Source organism: Oncorhynchus clarkii, chromosome 4, assembly GCF_045791955.1.
Source record: "Oncorhynchus clarkii lewisi isolate Uvic-CL-2024 chromosome 4, UVic_Ocla_1.0, whole genome shotgun sequence".
Lineage (NCBI taxonomy): Eukaryota > Metazoa > Chordata > Actinopteri > Salmoniformes > Salmonidae > Oncorhynchus > Oncorhynchus clarkii.
The window spans coordinates 63,793,103-63,808,714 of NC_092150.1; the positions used below are offsets into that span (position 1 = coordinate 63,793,103).

The window sequence follows — 15,612 nt, forward strand, 5'->3', positions numbered from 1 at the left end:
ATGAAGACCAAGGAGCTCTCCAAACAGGTCAGGGACAAAGTTGTGGAGAAGTACAGATCAGGGTTGAGTTATAAAAAAATATCAGAAACTTTGAACATCCCATGGAGCACCATTAAATCCATTATTAAAAAATGGAAAGAATAAGGCACCACAACAAACCTGGCAAGAGAGGGCCCCCACCAAAATTCACTAGGCAAGGAGACCAAAGGCAAGGCAAGGAGGGCATTAATCAGAGAGGCAACAAAGAGACCAAAGATAACCCAGAAGGAGCAGCAAAGCTCCAAAGAGGAGATCTGTCCATAGGACCACTTTAAGCAGTACACTCCACAGAGCTGGGCGTTACGGAAGAGTGGCCAGAAAAAAAGCCATTGCTTAAAGAAAAAAATAAGCAAACACGTTTGGTGTTCGCCAAAAGGCATGTGGGAGAAGGTACTCTGGTCAGATGAGACTAAAATTGAGCTTTTTGGCCATTAAGGAAAACGCTATGTCTAACGCAAACCCAACACCTCTCATCACCCCGAGAACCCTATCCCCCCAGTGAAACATGGAGGTGGCAGCATCATCCTGTGGGGATGTTTTTCAACTGCAGGGACTGGGAAACTAGTCAGAATTGAAGGGATGATGGATGGCGCTAAAAACAGGGAAATTCTTGAGGGAAACCTGTTTCAGTCTTCAAGAGATTTGAGACTGGGACGGAGGTTCACCTTCCAGCAGGACAATGACCCTAAGCAAACTGCTAAAGCAACACTTGAGTGGTTTAAGAGGAAACATTTAAATGTCTTGGAATGGCCGAGTCAAAGCCCAGACCTCAATCCAATTGAGAATCTGCGGTATGACTTAAAGATTGCTGTACACTAGCAGAACCCATCCAACTTGAAGGAGCTGGAGCAGTTTTGTCTTGAAGAATGGGCAAAAATTCCAGTGGCTAGATGCTTATATAGAGATACCCCAAGAGGCTTGCAGTTGTAATTTCTGCAAAAGGTGGCTCTACAAAGTATTGACTTTGGGGGGGTGAATAGTTATGCACACTCAAGTATTCTGTTTTATGTCTTATTTCTTGTTTGTTTCACGATAAAAAAAACTATTTTGCATCTTCAAAATGGTAAGCATGTTGTTGTGTAAATCAAATGATACAAACCCCTAAAAAAATCTATTTTAATTCCAGGTTGTAAGGCAACAAAATAGGAAAAATGCCTAGCGGGGTGAATACTTTCGCAAGCCACTGTATACTATGGCATATTGGCTAGTGGCAGAGGTGGGGTGGAGAATGAAGCATTTACATACAGCCAAGTCAGTGGCAAAGCATCTACAAGCCTCTCCAAGCACCCTCATGGTCGGAGCACTGCATTAGTGTCATTCTAATCTGAATAGCACACTGGAGGGGGGACTTTTATTGTCATCTTTAATGACACTGAGAGCACTCTGCAGACTTCAGCATTCATCAGGGAGGCATCTGGAGCATGCCTTTTACTCTGCATTTAGTCCGGTTATTAACTTTGTGGCTAGTTCCCAGTCTGTCTTCTAACGCATTGATCCGGTAATGGTCAATACAATCAACACATTCTGACATCTTCACGTCTGCTATGCCTTTGTGTACGTACATGCTAGATTGGTCCAAATACATTTCCGAATGTTTCACCAAATTGAATCAATGAGTCTCAGTGAAATCAAGGAGTGGATCAAATTCATTTGAGCTCAATCAAGTGACGTCCATGTCGTTGGTTTGGCCTTTAATCACCCAGGAGAAGACAAGTTTGTTAAATGGTTTGAGGTTTGTTAAATGATTCCGACACTGAGTTGTGAACTCTTAACAGCAGCACATTAAACCCTGACAGGGCCATGACGGCACCCCAACTATAAACAGCTCAATAAGAGGCAGGCTTCGGGTACTTTTAATAACTTATTCAGCCCAGGCCAGATCGATTCAAATAATAGGAAAGCCAATATATCGATATAACCCTTAAAAGGCTATAAAACCCTGTGTATACAGCCAAGTTATTGTTACTCATTGTGTATTTATTATGACTTTTATTATTATGTGTTATTACTTTTCTACTATTTCTCTATTTTCGTTCTCTCTGCATTGTTGGGAAGGGCCCGCAAGTAAGCATTTCACTGTTAGCCTCTTGAAATAGACTCGGGTTCTATCAAGTGTCTATGAGACAGAAACATGGCTCATAAAAACCTAATACATAGTAACCACTGTTATGTGTGCTGGAAATTGGAGTGCTCGGACTGCTCCAGCGGGTTCAGTTAAACAACTGGATATTTTAAGTTGGGTGATTCAGGGTCAGTGCACTGCCAAAGGGTATAACATGAGTAATTACCTATCTAGGACTAAAGCAAACAGTTTCTGGTGACAGGCCTGCATTACCTCACCTGTAACTATTAACACCCTTTTCTAAATTCCCTTTATTTTATAACAACATAGTTCCCTTATGTTTTGTGAGAAGTTCAAAGTTAGTAAGGGATGTAGGCTACTCTATGGGAGTGTCCGTGATTCATGTAGCGTCTGGAGTTCTAGTGTCCGGCTCCCCTGTCAAGCTCCTCCGGCCAGCCTATTCCTAAACTAGACGGCTCTCAGAGTCTGTGATAGGTGGTGATGGGAAATAATAGCCTTATTGAGCTAGCACAAGCACTGCAACTCATTTGTTCTGAGGGCCCGGTGCTGACAGGCCAGCCTTGTCCCTCCTCTCCAGTGAAATTGACTATAAATCACTATTCCTCCCAGACCTGACACTTTATCAGAATACCAGCATTTTCCTGTATATGAAGACTATGAAGAGTGTGCAGACAGGAAGTAGGCCAGTTGCATGCTTTTAAAGTTGCTCCAAGGAAAAAGACACAGATAACCTGCCAATGTAAGGATTTACTGAGGCTCTGCCATGCCACTTACAACCATAGCAATATTTCATAGGGCTGCAAATATATCAACATCATGACATAGCACAATAGGAACTTCTTACAAACAGTAAAAAGGTATCATTAATTCAACTGAACTGGGAAGACATCGGTGCCAAATCTATCATACATTCTCCATTTAACCTTTGCTTTGATTTTAACCTTGAACCATTGCTTAGTACTGTGCATAATGTAGCCAGCAATATTGTTCAGGCCTTAAGGCTAAAATACAGAGGTCATGATCAGTGTTGATATGGAGAACTTTGGCACACAATATTTGGCATGAATCCCATACTAAGATGTCAGAAAGCTCCATTTCAATGGAGTTATTTGTTTATGCAAATGTCAGGTTGTTCCAGCCTGGATTAGATTCCTGGCTGACAGGAGACGTTATCCGTTTTTGGGCCAGGTGGCCCAGGTGTATCTGTCTGTCCCAGATTGGGAGGGACGTTTGTGAGCAGCTCTTATTGCATCAGCTCTCATCCTCCTCTCTGCCAGACTGTGACTATTTGCCTTGAAGCTAGAAGGCTGTCGGCTGCCATGGCTGGGACACCGTTTTATTTACTGTGCCTGGGCTCAGGTTGAGGCTCAGACTGGAGCTCCATGGCTCTCTACGCCCACTCTACCCACTCTCCCATGCTCTACCCTGTCACTTCTTGTCAGTGCCAACAGTCCTCTGCCAATGGCCTCCACATTCAATTCCCAGAATATCTTTGGGCATGCCAATGGAATTGGTGAACAGGCCAAAGAGTTTGCCACTTTTAACCCATTCACATATTAAAGCACAAACACAATCCAGAAAGGGAGCACTCTTAAGAGTGCCCAGTTTGCCGTTTGAGACATTTGACATGAATGTAAAAGAAACATGGTGACACTTCCTCTCTACAGGCCCAAGCCCGAGCTACAAAAAAATACTGTTGTTGTTTATTCTCTCTCAAGTCACGTATTATTTCTATGTCAATCACTCCCCTGATAGACGATTGGCTTTCTCCTAGACAAGTCCCCCTTAGCTGATTGAGCGAGTTGAGACCTGTAAGGAGGATTGCGCCACGTAATGAAAAGAATACGCAGGGATTTGTACCATTTATTTATCTTAATTTGTTTCTGTGTGTGATCTTCCTGCCTTGGCGGGTCTCAATGGATTCTCTCCTGGTTAAACACATTACACCTACATTAATAAATCATGAGGCGCCTAAACGTGAGCCAAATAAATCACACTAACTAACACACTATCACTTTACTGTTACTAATTAAAGTACCTGAAAAGAACCACCATGTAGAACATGCAGTGGAATCACACTCAGAACTACAAAGCCGCAGATGCCCTTTTCGTCAGTCAGGCAAAACGACGAGGAGCGATGAGTTGATGCCTCAGTGCCTCTTCTCCCTAGGAAAAAAAGTGACAAGGCCACTCGTGGGAACTGACGCTGGTGAATTGTGGAGGAAGCCAATGAACATTCTCTCTTTAAGAGATTTATTTCAGGCAAGTTAGAAGACATAAAAAAGCAGTGCTGAAATGCAGCAGGGAGAACTCACTGAGAAAAAGGCAATGTGCTATGCAGATATACCGGGACTGAGTTTGTCAAAGTGTATATAGCCCCAAACCCATGTCATTTTCCAGCTGTTAATGACATTGACTGTTAATAAAACTATAATGCAACAGATGCCATTCCCTGATGCTTTTCAAACGTGCTAAGATATCTCTGAGGTGAAACTGTCAAATCCTCCAAAGGCAATTGAGGAGGAAGGAAGCCATTTTGGCACAGGCTATAGGAGAGTGAAGACTGTGAGACTAAGTGAGAGCTCCATCTGTTGCCATAGATCCCAGATAAGATTAAACAGTAACGACAGAACAACAAGGAAGCACGATCGACTAAGAAATGTACAGACATTTCAAAGAGACTTCCTCACAGATAAACACAATCCAAATGGTGTGACAAAATACCCACACCTGTTCTCTTTCCTTTCTATGGGGATATATACTGAACTACAACTACCTTACCGGCAAATTAGCTTGACCAATAACACTACAATAATCCTTATCAATGGTGATACAACAATGGCATGTAATGTGGCCACATTTGTGACCAAAAGCTACAGCAATATAATCTTCACGTCTCTACTAGACTCATGTCCACAGCTCTGATAATATCTGGTCATGAGAAGCGCTCAGAGTCAGTGGTCAACATTAAGGGATTAGTCATTTCAGTTTCATTTTCCAAATGAAAACATAGTAGATGAAAGCACTTGAAGAAATGTCATAATCAAGGTACACGGCTGGTTTGCCTTTTAATTGGGTACAATATTAAACATTTTGACATTTTAATTACATCTTCTCCAATTTTCTCATACAAACATGAACAGACGACAGATTATGGAATAAATTCCCAGTTGAAACTAGAAAGTTTGAGCATGGGGGACCGAAGAGATTGAGAGGGAGAGAGAGAGAGAGAGAGAGAGAGAGAGGGACCGAGAGGTGGAGGGAGAGAGAGAAGACACATTTGCATCTATATTGCGGTATTACCTTATTTCTTTGAACCAGGGGTGAAAGTAGATGTATTTGTTTTCCCTGTACGGGACCTCGTGTATGAACTTTTTGGATGGGCCTAATCATAGAATTACATTTAGAATCGCTATTAATTTAATAGGATCTCTTGTGGGCCTAGTAGTAAAGATGTATCTGAACTTAACTCAAATGTATTACCTTATACTGTGGAATAAACACAACCAGTCATGATCTTTCATCTGATTGTCAAAACGGCTCATGTACTGTAGGCTACCTCCGCACGTTTGTCTACTCACAAATGAATTCCAGCAGCCAAACAGTGTTCTATCCACCCGCCATTTGATTAATAAAAATAAACATCTGTTAAAGAACCGAAAAGTGTAAGGACATTTGGCGATTGTTATTATGCCTACACTTATACACATTATGCATGAATGGATGCATCTACAGCTGTCTCGGGCCGGGTATCTCTGCCTTGGAAAAATGTCAGCGTTCTCGTCAAACCACACCGTATTTTCAAGGCCTTCAGAAATTATTCACACCTCTTGACTTTTTCCACATTTTGTTGTGTTACAGCCTGAATTTTGCATTGATTCAATTACATATAGTCCTTCCTAACTCAGTTGACGGAGAGGAAAGAAACCTCTCAGGGATTTCACCATTGAGGCCAATGGTGACTTTAAAACAGTTTAATGGCTGTGAAAACTGAGGATAGATCAACAACATTGTAGTTACTCCACAATACTAACCTAAATGACAGAGTGAAAAGAAGGAAGCCGGTACATAATAAAAATATTCCGAAACATATATTCTGTTTGCAACACGGCACTAAAGTAATACTGTGGCAAAGTAATTCACATTTTGTACTGAATACAAAGTGTTATGTTTGGGGCAAACCCAATACAACTCACTAAGTACCACTCTCCATATTTTCAAGCATGGTGGTGGCTTCATCATGTTATGGGTATGCTTGTGGCAGTTAAGGACTGGGGAGTTTTTCAGGAAAAAAATTTGCGCAATGGGGCTAAGCTCATGCAAAATCCTAGACCTTGAAGAATTTTGAAAATAATAATGGGCAAATGTTGCACAATCCAGGTGTGGAAAGCTCTTATTAAGAGACTTACCCAGAAAAACTCGCAACTATCTCTTTCAGAAACAGCGAAGTAATGTGTAACGCATGATTAAATAGCATGCGAAAAAGACCATTAAAGACATATTATCCATGGCCTCTGTCCTCTGGCAGGTAATAATAAAAGTCTCTCCAGCTCTGTAGAGCTCTCAGCAGGTCACATTACCTTGGAGAGGTCCCCCACTTCCAGGTAGAAACAGATGATGAAGATGTTCCAGGTCACCCAGAGAACCAGCCACACTGCATACTATGGGAGAGGAGAGAGAGCGTGAGAGAGAGAGAGGAGGGGGAGAGAAGAAGCACACACCACTGAACAAACAGTATCACAGTATTAGAACACCACAAGCAATGTCAAGCTCAGAATAACACGCCAAAAACAAATGCATATTTTGATTCTCCTTAGTATCTTGGTTTCCACAGCCAGGATCATAGTGTTTCTTTGTAATTAATTATCTGCTGGGTATGTCTTCACACAGAATCTGCCTCCACACATCTGAATCATGCCAGAGCCAAACATTTAGTACCTCTTCTCGGTATTGAAGGTGTGTGTGTGTTTGTGTGTGTTGTGTGTGTGTTGTGTGTTGTGTGTTGTGTGTGGGAGGGCTGAGGCGTAGAGGCTCCTTAGAGATAGGGATGGAGGCTTATCAAAGCGTTTTGAAATGTGTCAAAATGAAACAACTCAATGTCCAATTGGCACTGAAGAACACAAAACATGATGTTACAGTTCAGTATGTCCTCATTTAGCTCCCAGTACTGTCCAAATGTCTGAAAGGACACTCACAAGAAAGTTGGGGGCAAAATTAGTTTGACACCCCTGATCTAAGACACGGCGCCGCATCTATCGACATATCATGTACTTTTTTCAAAGCAGGCTATTTTGAAGCATGGGAAATCATTATCACAACACATGTTTTTTTCCCCCCGATTAAAATGGGAGAAGCGACTTTCTGGGAGAAGAAGAACTGTGAAGTCTGATAAGCAGAGCAGAGGAGAGATCTTCAGATAAAAGGATGCTTATCTGATCCTATTTTAAAGCAGACAGGTGATCCAGAATAAAATACTGGGCCATTGGAAATGGGAACTCAATTGCATTACATGTAGAAAGCTCATCCAAATATACAGTGGTGGAAAAAAGTACCCGATTGTCATACTTGAGTAAAAGTATATATACCTTAGTAGAAAGTTATTCAAGTAAAAGTAAAAGTTACCCAGTAAAAACACTATTTGAGTAAAAGTCTAAAAGTATTTGGTTCTATATATACTTAAGTATCAAAAGTAAATGTAATTGATCAAATATACTTAAGACATAATTTACAAATGATGCATTTGTGTTTGGTGAGTCCGCCAGATCAGAGGTGCGTGAATTGGATGATTTTCCTGTCCTGCTATGCATTCAAAATTTAACAAGTTATTTTGGGTGTCAAGGAAAATGTACAGTGTAAAAAGTACATTATTTTCTTTAGGAATGTAGTGAAGTAAAAGTTAAAGTTGTCAAAATATAAATAGTAAAGTAAAGTACAGATACTCCCAAAAACAACTTAAGTAGTACTTTAAAGTATGAATACTTAAGCACTTTACGCCACCGGAACTATATGCATCCACTTATCTGTTAAATGCACATGATCGAGGACAAATATCACTACAGGAGCCATAGCTGACACAAGTGGGGTGGCAGGTAGCCTAGTGGTTAGAGTGTTGGACCAGTAACCGAAAAGTTGCTAGATCGAATCCCTGAGCTGACAAGGTAAAAATCTGTCGTTCTGCCACTGAACAAGGCAGTTAACCCACTGTTCCTAGGCCATCATTGTAAATAAGAATGTGTTCTTAACTGTCTTGACTAGTTAAGAAAATGTGTACTTTATGACAGTAAGATCAAATATCTTTGTAGATATCATGCAGGTTTCTGGGATTTCAGTGAAAAGGCATCATAATCATCATGAATGTATAACCTGATGGATCAAGGAGGTATGGAGATATGCAATATTATGGATAGAGCACTGTAGCTAAAGAGGAACATTTACAGAAAGGGATACAGTATGGCAGTGTTTCCCAAACTAGGGGTCGTGACCCCATATGGGGTCGCCTGATTTGAAAATGGGGTCGCAAGATAAAATTTCCGCTTCATAGAACCGGGGTTAAGTCATTAACCTCCGGTAGCTGCTAGATGCAGTTTCTTCCTACAAACGTGGCACTATCTTTTGAATGGTTTAAGCTCCAAAATATTATGACCCCCATCACTGAAAAGACAAGACTTCTGTTTCCCACTGCAATACCCACAAGCCATGCAGGACTCATTAGAACAGAGTGGACAAGACCAGGCACTAAATCAGACTGGGGGGGAAATAACATCATCAATGATGATCGTTTCTACACAGGAAATCATACAAAATTATTGTCGGATGATCTTCTGAACAATATATTTTCTGATGCATTTCTGTCACTTCAAACCATACTTCCTTCAGATTGAAATACTGTCAAAAGTACTGTCAGACTGATTTGTAATAGACTGTAATAGACCCATTTTAAAAAGTTAACATTGACCGGTGATGACTTTTTTTTTTTTACACTGATCACTTTTTTTTACATGGTGGGGTCACAAACATTCTTTGATATCAAAATGGGGTTGTGGGGCCCAGAAAGGTTTGGAAACCCCTGTAGTATGGGGACTGTCCCATCATTGGACCGGGCCTCAGTAGATGGGAGGGGGGGGGGGGGTTCTATCCTCTCCCGTAGTCATGGGGACTCCTTGGTAATGTGTTGGGAATGACTGACTCTCACCCAAGATGGCCTCAGAGGGGGAGAGGATGAGAGAGGGGGAGATACCACTGCAAGCTGTCACAGGTAATGTCGGCCGGCACATGCTGTACGTAAAATTTATACAGTGAATCAGCTGAAACGCCCGAGGGGAGGGTTGAAGGTCAATACTACATGCTTTCCTCCCAACTGGAGTGCGGCTGTCTGGCTGACACATCTCTCGAAGTAGACGTGTGGCGGCATAATGATTCTCCCACGTCTGTGAGGTGGAGCAGGACTAGGCCAAGCCATTGACTTCAATTAGGGCCATAATCCAAACTGGTACGTGAGCTGGTGATGGTCTCTAAACCCAGGGGGGTGGAGGTTGGAGGGAGCAGTAGGGGGCAATCCATGAATGTGTTAGGGCACAAGTGTATATGTTTCCAGGCCTAATTCACCAGACAGAGGGGGAGAGCCGCCACGGAGGAAGGTTTTACCGCCTCTATAATCTGACATGTTGTCAAGACATTAGATCCAGAAAATGGGTGAGTGTAGTGGAACCTAATTTGGCCTTTCTCCAGCTACTGGCAAGAGCCATGTTAAATTAGAATAAAAATTCATCTGCTCTGACAGCATTACCAAAACGGATATAAGCAAGAGTAATATTGGACAGTAAAGCCATTTATCTTTACAGGCATAGACTTTGATAGCTGAGGCTGATAGTGGGTTGAGGCTCCATTTCTTCAGGGGAGGAGTGGGTGAGGAGGAGGGGCTGTCAAGGTAATCTCTCTGCTGTATGACAGCAGCTCTCTGACGGCTGACGGACAAGTCAAAATGCCTGGGTTTTAAGTCTCCATAATATAAACTCAGCAAAAAAGAAACGTCCCTTCCTCAGGACCCTGTCTTTCAAAGATAATTTGTACAAATCCAAATAACTTCACAGATCTTCATTGTAAAGGGTTTAAACACAGTTTCCCATTCCCATGCTTGTTCAATGAACCATAAACAATTAATGAACATGCACCTGTGGAACAGTCGTTAAGACACTAACAGCTTACAGACGGTAGGCAATTAAGGTCACAGTTATGAAAACTTAGGACACTAAAGAGGCCTTTCCACTGACTCTGAAAAACACCAAAAGAAAGATGCCCAGGGTCCCTGCTCATCTGCGTGAACGTGCCTTAGGCATTCTGCAAGGAGGCATGAGGACTGCAGATGTGGCCAGGGCAATAAATTGCAATGTCCGTACCGTGAGACGCCTAAGACAGCGCTACAGGGAGACAGGACGGACATCTGATCATCCTCACAGTGCCAGACGTCGTATAACAACACCTGCACAGGATCGGTACATCCGAACATCACACCTGCGGGACAGGTACAGGATGGCAATAACAACTGCCCGAGTTACACCAGGAATGCACAATCCTTCCTTCAGCGCTCAGACTGTCCGCAATAGGCTGAGAGAGGCTGGACTGAGGGCTTGTAGGCCTGTTGTAAGGCAGGTCCTCACCAGACATCACTGGCAACAACATTGCCTATGGGCACAAACCCACCGTCGCTGGATCAGACAGGACTGGCAAAAAGTGCTCTTCATTGACGAGTCGCAGTTTTGTCTCACCAGGGGTGATGGTCAGATTCGCGTTTATGTCAAAGCAGTGAGCATTACACCAAGGCCTGTACTCTGGAGCGGGATTGAATTGGATTTGATTTGATTTGAGCTGGAGAGTCCATCATGGCCTGGGGTGGTGTGTCAAAGCATCATCGGACTGAGCTTGTTGTCATTGCAGGCAATCTCAACGCTGTGCGTTACAGGGAAGACATCCTCCTCCATCATGTGGTACTCTTCCTGCAGGCTCATCCTAACATGACCCTCCAGCATGACAATGCCACCAGACATACTGCTCGTTCTGTGCATGATTTCCTGCAAGACAGGAATGTAAATGTTCTGCCATAGCCAGTGAAGAGCCCGGATCTCAATCCCATTGGAAGAACTGGCAAATCTGGTGCAGTCCATGAGGAGGAGATGCACTGCAGTACTTAATGCAGCTGGTGGCCACACCAGTTACTGACTGTTACTTTTGATTTTGACCCCCCCTTTGTTCAGGGACACATTATTCCATTTCTGTTAGACACATGTTCAGTTTTTGTCTCAGTTGTTGAATCTTGTTATGTTCATACAAATATTTACACATGTTAAGTTTGCTGAAAATAAATGCAGTTGACAGTGCGAGGACGTTTCTTTTTTTTTTTGCTGAGTTTACGTGTATGGTTTGATTGAAAGGTTGTCAAGATGAGAGACTTATTTCAGGTAGGAGTGTCTTGAATGAATATGTATTCCTGCTCTCTTTATTTGTATACTGTGTAGGTCAAAGGTCATAGGTCTTGACATCATATCAGTTATAAGACTATGTACAGTATTATTGTTCACTATAAATATAAATGCAATCAATAAATATGAACATGTAATATTACCTTTTGTAAATCAAATAGGTAACATGTAAGATACATTAATTGCTTCATAACACCACTTTCCATAAAACCACTTATCCCAAGATTAATATCCCAAGATATTAATGTATCACTACATAGGAAATCAAGGAAGATATAACTCACCCCGGTCACGTATCTTGGTCTGAACTGTACAGTCCCAAAGAGGCCCAAGATGACTGTGATGATGTGCACAAAGTTTGTGAGGATGGGAGCCCACTGGTACCCAAGGAAGTCAAATATTTGTCGTTCCAATATGCTGATCTGTAAGGGAAATGGAGAGAAATGAAATTAACTTTAGTATCAGACAAAATCGATGTCATCTTTGCATGAGGTTTGCTACAAAATTTGGGGCTGCAGGTACTCTAGTGGTTAGCATCTTGGCCCAGTAAACTAAAGGTTGCTTGATCGAATCCCCGAGCTGACAAGGTAAAAATCTGTCATTCTGCCCCTGAACATGGCAGTTAATCCACTGTTCCTAGGCCGTCATTGTAAATAAGAATTTGTTCTGAACTGACTTGCCTAGTTAAATAAAGGTACACAAAGAAAGATGCCTGTGTACCGTTGTGGGCCATGTCAACTTTTTATTGCTGATCTGCTGGAGGGTATCAGAACCCTGGGAGATGTGCTGGAGTGATGTATTTCAACATTTGTGCTGGAAGGGAGGGAGGACAGGGAAATCTGCTTGAACACCACACCAAGGGGTCGTGACACCGGCGTCTTCTCTCTCCTCCTCCCCATCACACAGCTGTCTCGAATTGCCCGAGGGGGGCAGAGTTCCTGAGGGTCGTGTCCCCACCCACCTCGATGTTGGCCTCTGCGGGAAATTGAAGCTGGCAAGGCTAGACCCCTCTGCCCAGACCGTTTGGGTCTCAGTGTCTGATTGGACATGACACCAGTGTTGATACGACTATCAGCCATGGCACTTCAAAGGGCTGCGGTAAGGGGAAGGATAACAGTGTGTCCCAACAGTGTCAGAGCTAGATAGCGCTTCATAGCACTGACGCTAATGGTTCCCAAATCCCAACAACTACAGGATGCTTTAAACTCAACTTCATATCTGCAACTAACGATCTTCTTATTTTATAGTCCTTACTAATAAAGCTGTGTCTGCGCACTCCAATTTTTACAGTTGGTGGAGTAAAACAAAACGCCTGTGGGATAATTGGATTGCCCTCGCTGTAAATTCCATGTGAACGGATAGAAAATGGCCTTTAAATATTTGTGAGATCTCAGTTTAACGAACCACCGCCTGTATTAAAGAACTGTGCACTTGCACAGGCAGTATTTTCCTGACTGGAATTCCTCGCTAGTGTTCCTTCGACTGACTGTTGATGAGCTTTGACTATCACAACAGATGCCACAACTAAATTAACTTCCCCTGTGGGTGCTCAGTGATACATTCCCCATGCCGCTAGGCAATACTTCATAAATGTACTTTCAAGTCGTCAAAACACCAAGTTTCTCTCTATTAAATCCAGTCTGTCCATGGCTCAGTCCAGCCCAGTGCTGACCAGCTCACAACGCTGCTCCTGCCCCATTCTGTCTGTCTGTCTGTCGGTCTCTGGCAACCTAGCTAGTCACTATACATCTGGGTACTGTATGAGTACGGCTCATAGATCATACATTAATCCGAATGCACAGTTGGGTCCAAATGACAGGATTCGAATGTCATTCCAGGTACAAACAATAACTCACAAACTCACTGCTCCCAGAAGAGTTCGTAAATAAATGATAGTATTTTCAGGGAACTTGCCTGCTAAACAGAGGCTAAGCTTGGCATTTTTTATATATATTTTTTTACATTTTATTGAAATGATTCCCTATGCATGCCAGCTATAACTATAGAGCTCAGCCTACCTTGTTCCATTGTATGACACATAATGATCCTCTTTAATGCTTTGTTTATGAGAACTATTGCTCAGGGAATGACATGTCTCTCCATGTACAGGACCTTTATTGAAATAGTGCCGGCACAACTGTTACTCATCCAGCAGGAACTGATAAATTATGCCCATTTTGTTTTGAAAATATAACCAAACGAAGTGCATGTATTCCACCACTGTTAGGTGGGGCGGCAGGTAGCCTAGTGGTTAGTGCATTGGGCCAGTAACTGGAAGGCTGGTTCAAATCCCCGTGCTGACAAGGTTCAAATCTGCCGTTCTGCCCCTGAGCAAGGCAGTTAACCCACTGTTCCCTGGGCGCCGAAGACATGGATGTCGATTAAGGCAGCCCCCTGCACCTCTCTGATTCAGAGGGGTTGGGTTAAATGCGGAAGACACATCTCAGTTGAATACATTCAGTTGCACAACTGACTAGGTATCCCCCTTTCCCTTTCAATCGTGTGGTATGCCAAGCGGTTCCTGACACCTACTGTATGTTTATCTGGGCCAGCCTCCATAATTACTATACCGTCATTTCATGTATCAGTGGAATGAAAGGAAAACTGGTATTTTTCCATCTGTTTCCCCAGTAAATTAGTTCCCTAATCCAAAACCACACAACATACAGTCAGAACAGAGCGAGTCAAAGTCAGGGAGCCACGCTAGCTCCTCCATGCCACTACCACCCTGCAACAATAGCTCCTCCACACCACTGCCACCCTGCAACACTAGCTCCTCCAAGCCACTACCACCCTGCAACGCTATCTCCTCCACACCACTACCACCCTACAACACTAGCCTCTCCACACCACTACCACCCTGCAACAATAGCTCCTCCACACCACTACCACCCTGCAACACTAGCTCCTCCACACCACTACCACCCTACAACACTAGCCTCTCCACACCACTACCACCCTGCAACAATAGCTCCTCCACACCACTACCACCCTGCAACGCTAGCTCCTCCACACCACTACCACCCTACAACACTAGCCTCTCCACACCACTACCACCCTACAACACTAGCTCCTCCACACCACTACCACCCTGCAACGTTAGCTCCTCCACGCCACTACCACCCTACAACACTAGCCTCTCCACACCACTACCACCCTGCAACGCTAGCTCCTCCACGTCACTAATACCCTGCAACGCTAGCTCCTCCACACCACTACCACCCTACAACACTAGCCTCTCCACACCACTAACACCCTGCAACACTAGCTCCTCCACGTCACTAATACCTTGCAACGCTAGCTCCTCCACACCACTACCACCCTACAACACTAGCCTCTCCACACCACTACCACCCTGCAACACTAGCTCCTCCACACCACTACCACCCTGCAACACTAGCCTCTCCACACCACTACCACCCTGCAACACTAGCCTCTCCACACCACTGCCACCCTGCAACACTAGCCTCTCCACACCACTACCACCCTGCAACACTAGCCTCTCCACACCACTGCCACCCTGCAACACTAGCTCCTCCACGCCACTACCACCCTGCAACGCTATCTCCTCCACACCACTACCACCCTAAAACACTAGCTCCTCCACGTCACTAATACCCTGCAACGCTAGCTCCTCCACACCACTACCACCCTACAACACTAGCCTCTCCACACCACTGCCACCCTGCAACACTAGCTCCTCCACGCCACTACCACCTTGCAACGCTATCTCCTCCACACCACTACCACCCTACAACACTAGCTCCTCCACGTCACTAATACCCTGCAACGCTAGCTCCTCCACACCACTACCACCCTACAACACTAGCTCCTCCAAACCACTACCACCCTGCAACACTAGCTCCTCCACGCCACTACCACCCTGCAACGCTATCTCCTCCACACCACTACCACCCTACAACACTAGCTCCTCCACACCACTACCACCCTACAACACTAGCTCCTCCACGCCACTACCACCCTGCAACGCTATCTCCTCCACACCACTACCAC

General features: G+C 43.8%; 1 protein-coding gene across 1 annotated transcript in view; it reads right to left on the reverse strand.

The window, feature by feature from the left end:
• LOC139407776 (sodium/potassium transporting ATPase interacting 2) overlaps positions 1-15,612 on the reverse strand; it is a 168,601-nt gene that overhangs the window by 67,879 nt on the left and 85,110 nt on the right. Inside the window, exons 2-3 of the mRNA XM_071151636.1 lie at positions 11,883-12,020; positions 6,703-6,783 (exon numbers count right to left, since the gene is read on the reverse strand). Coding sequence (XP_071007737.1) covers positions 6,703-6,783; positions 11,883-12,020 — 219 coding nt within the window. The remainder of the gene's footprint in view (positions 1-6,702; positions 6,784-11,882; positions 12,021-15,612) is intronic.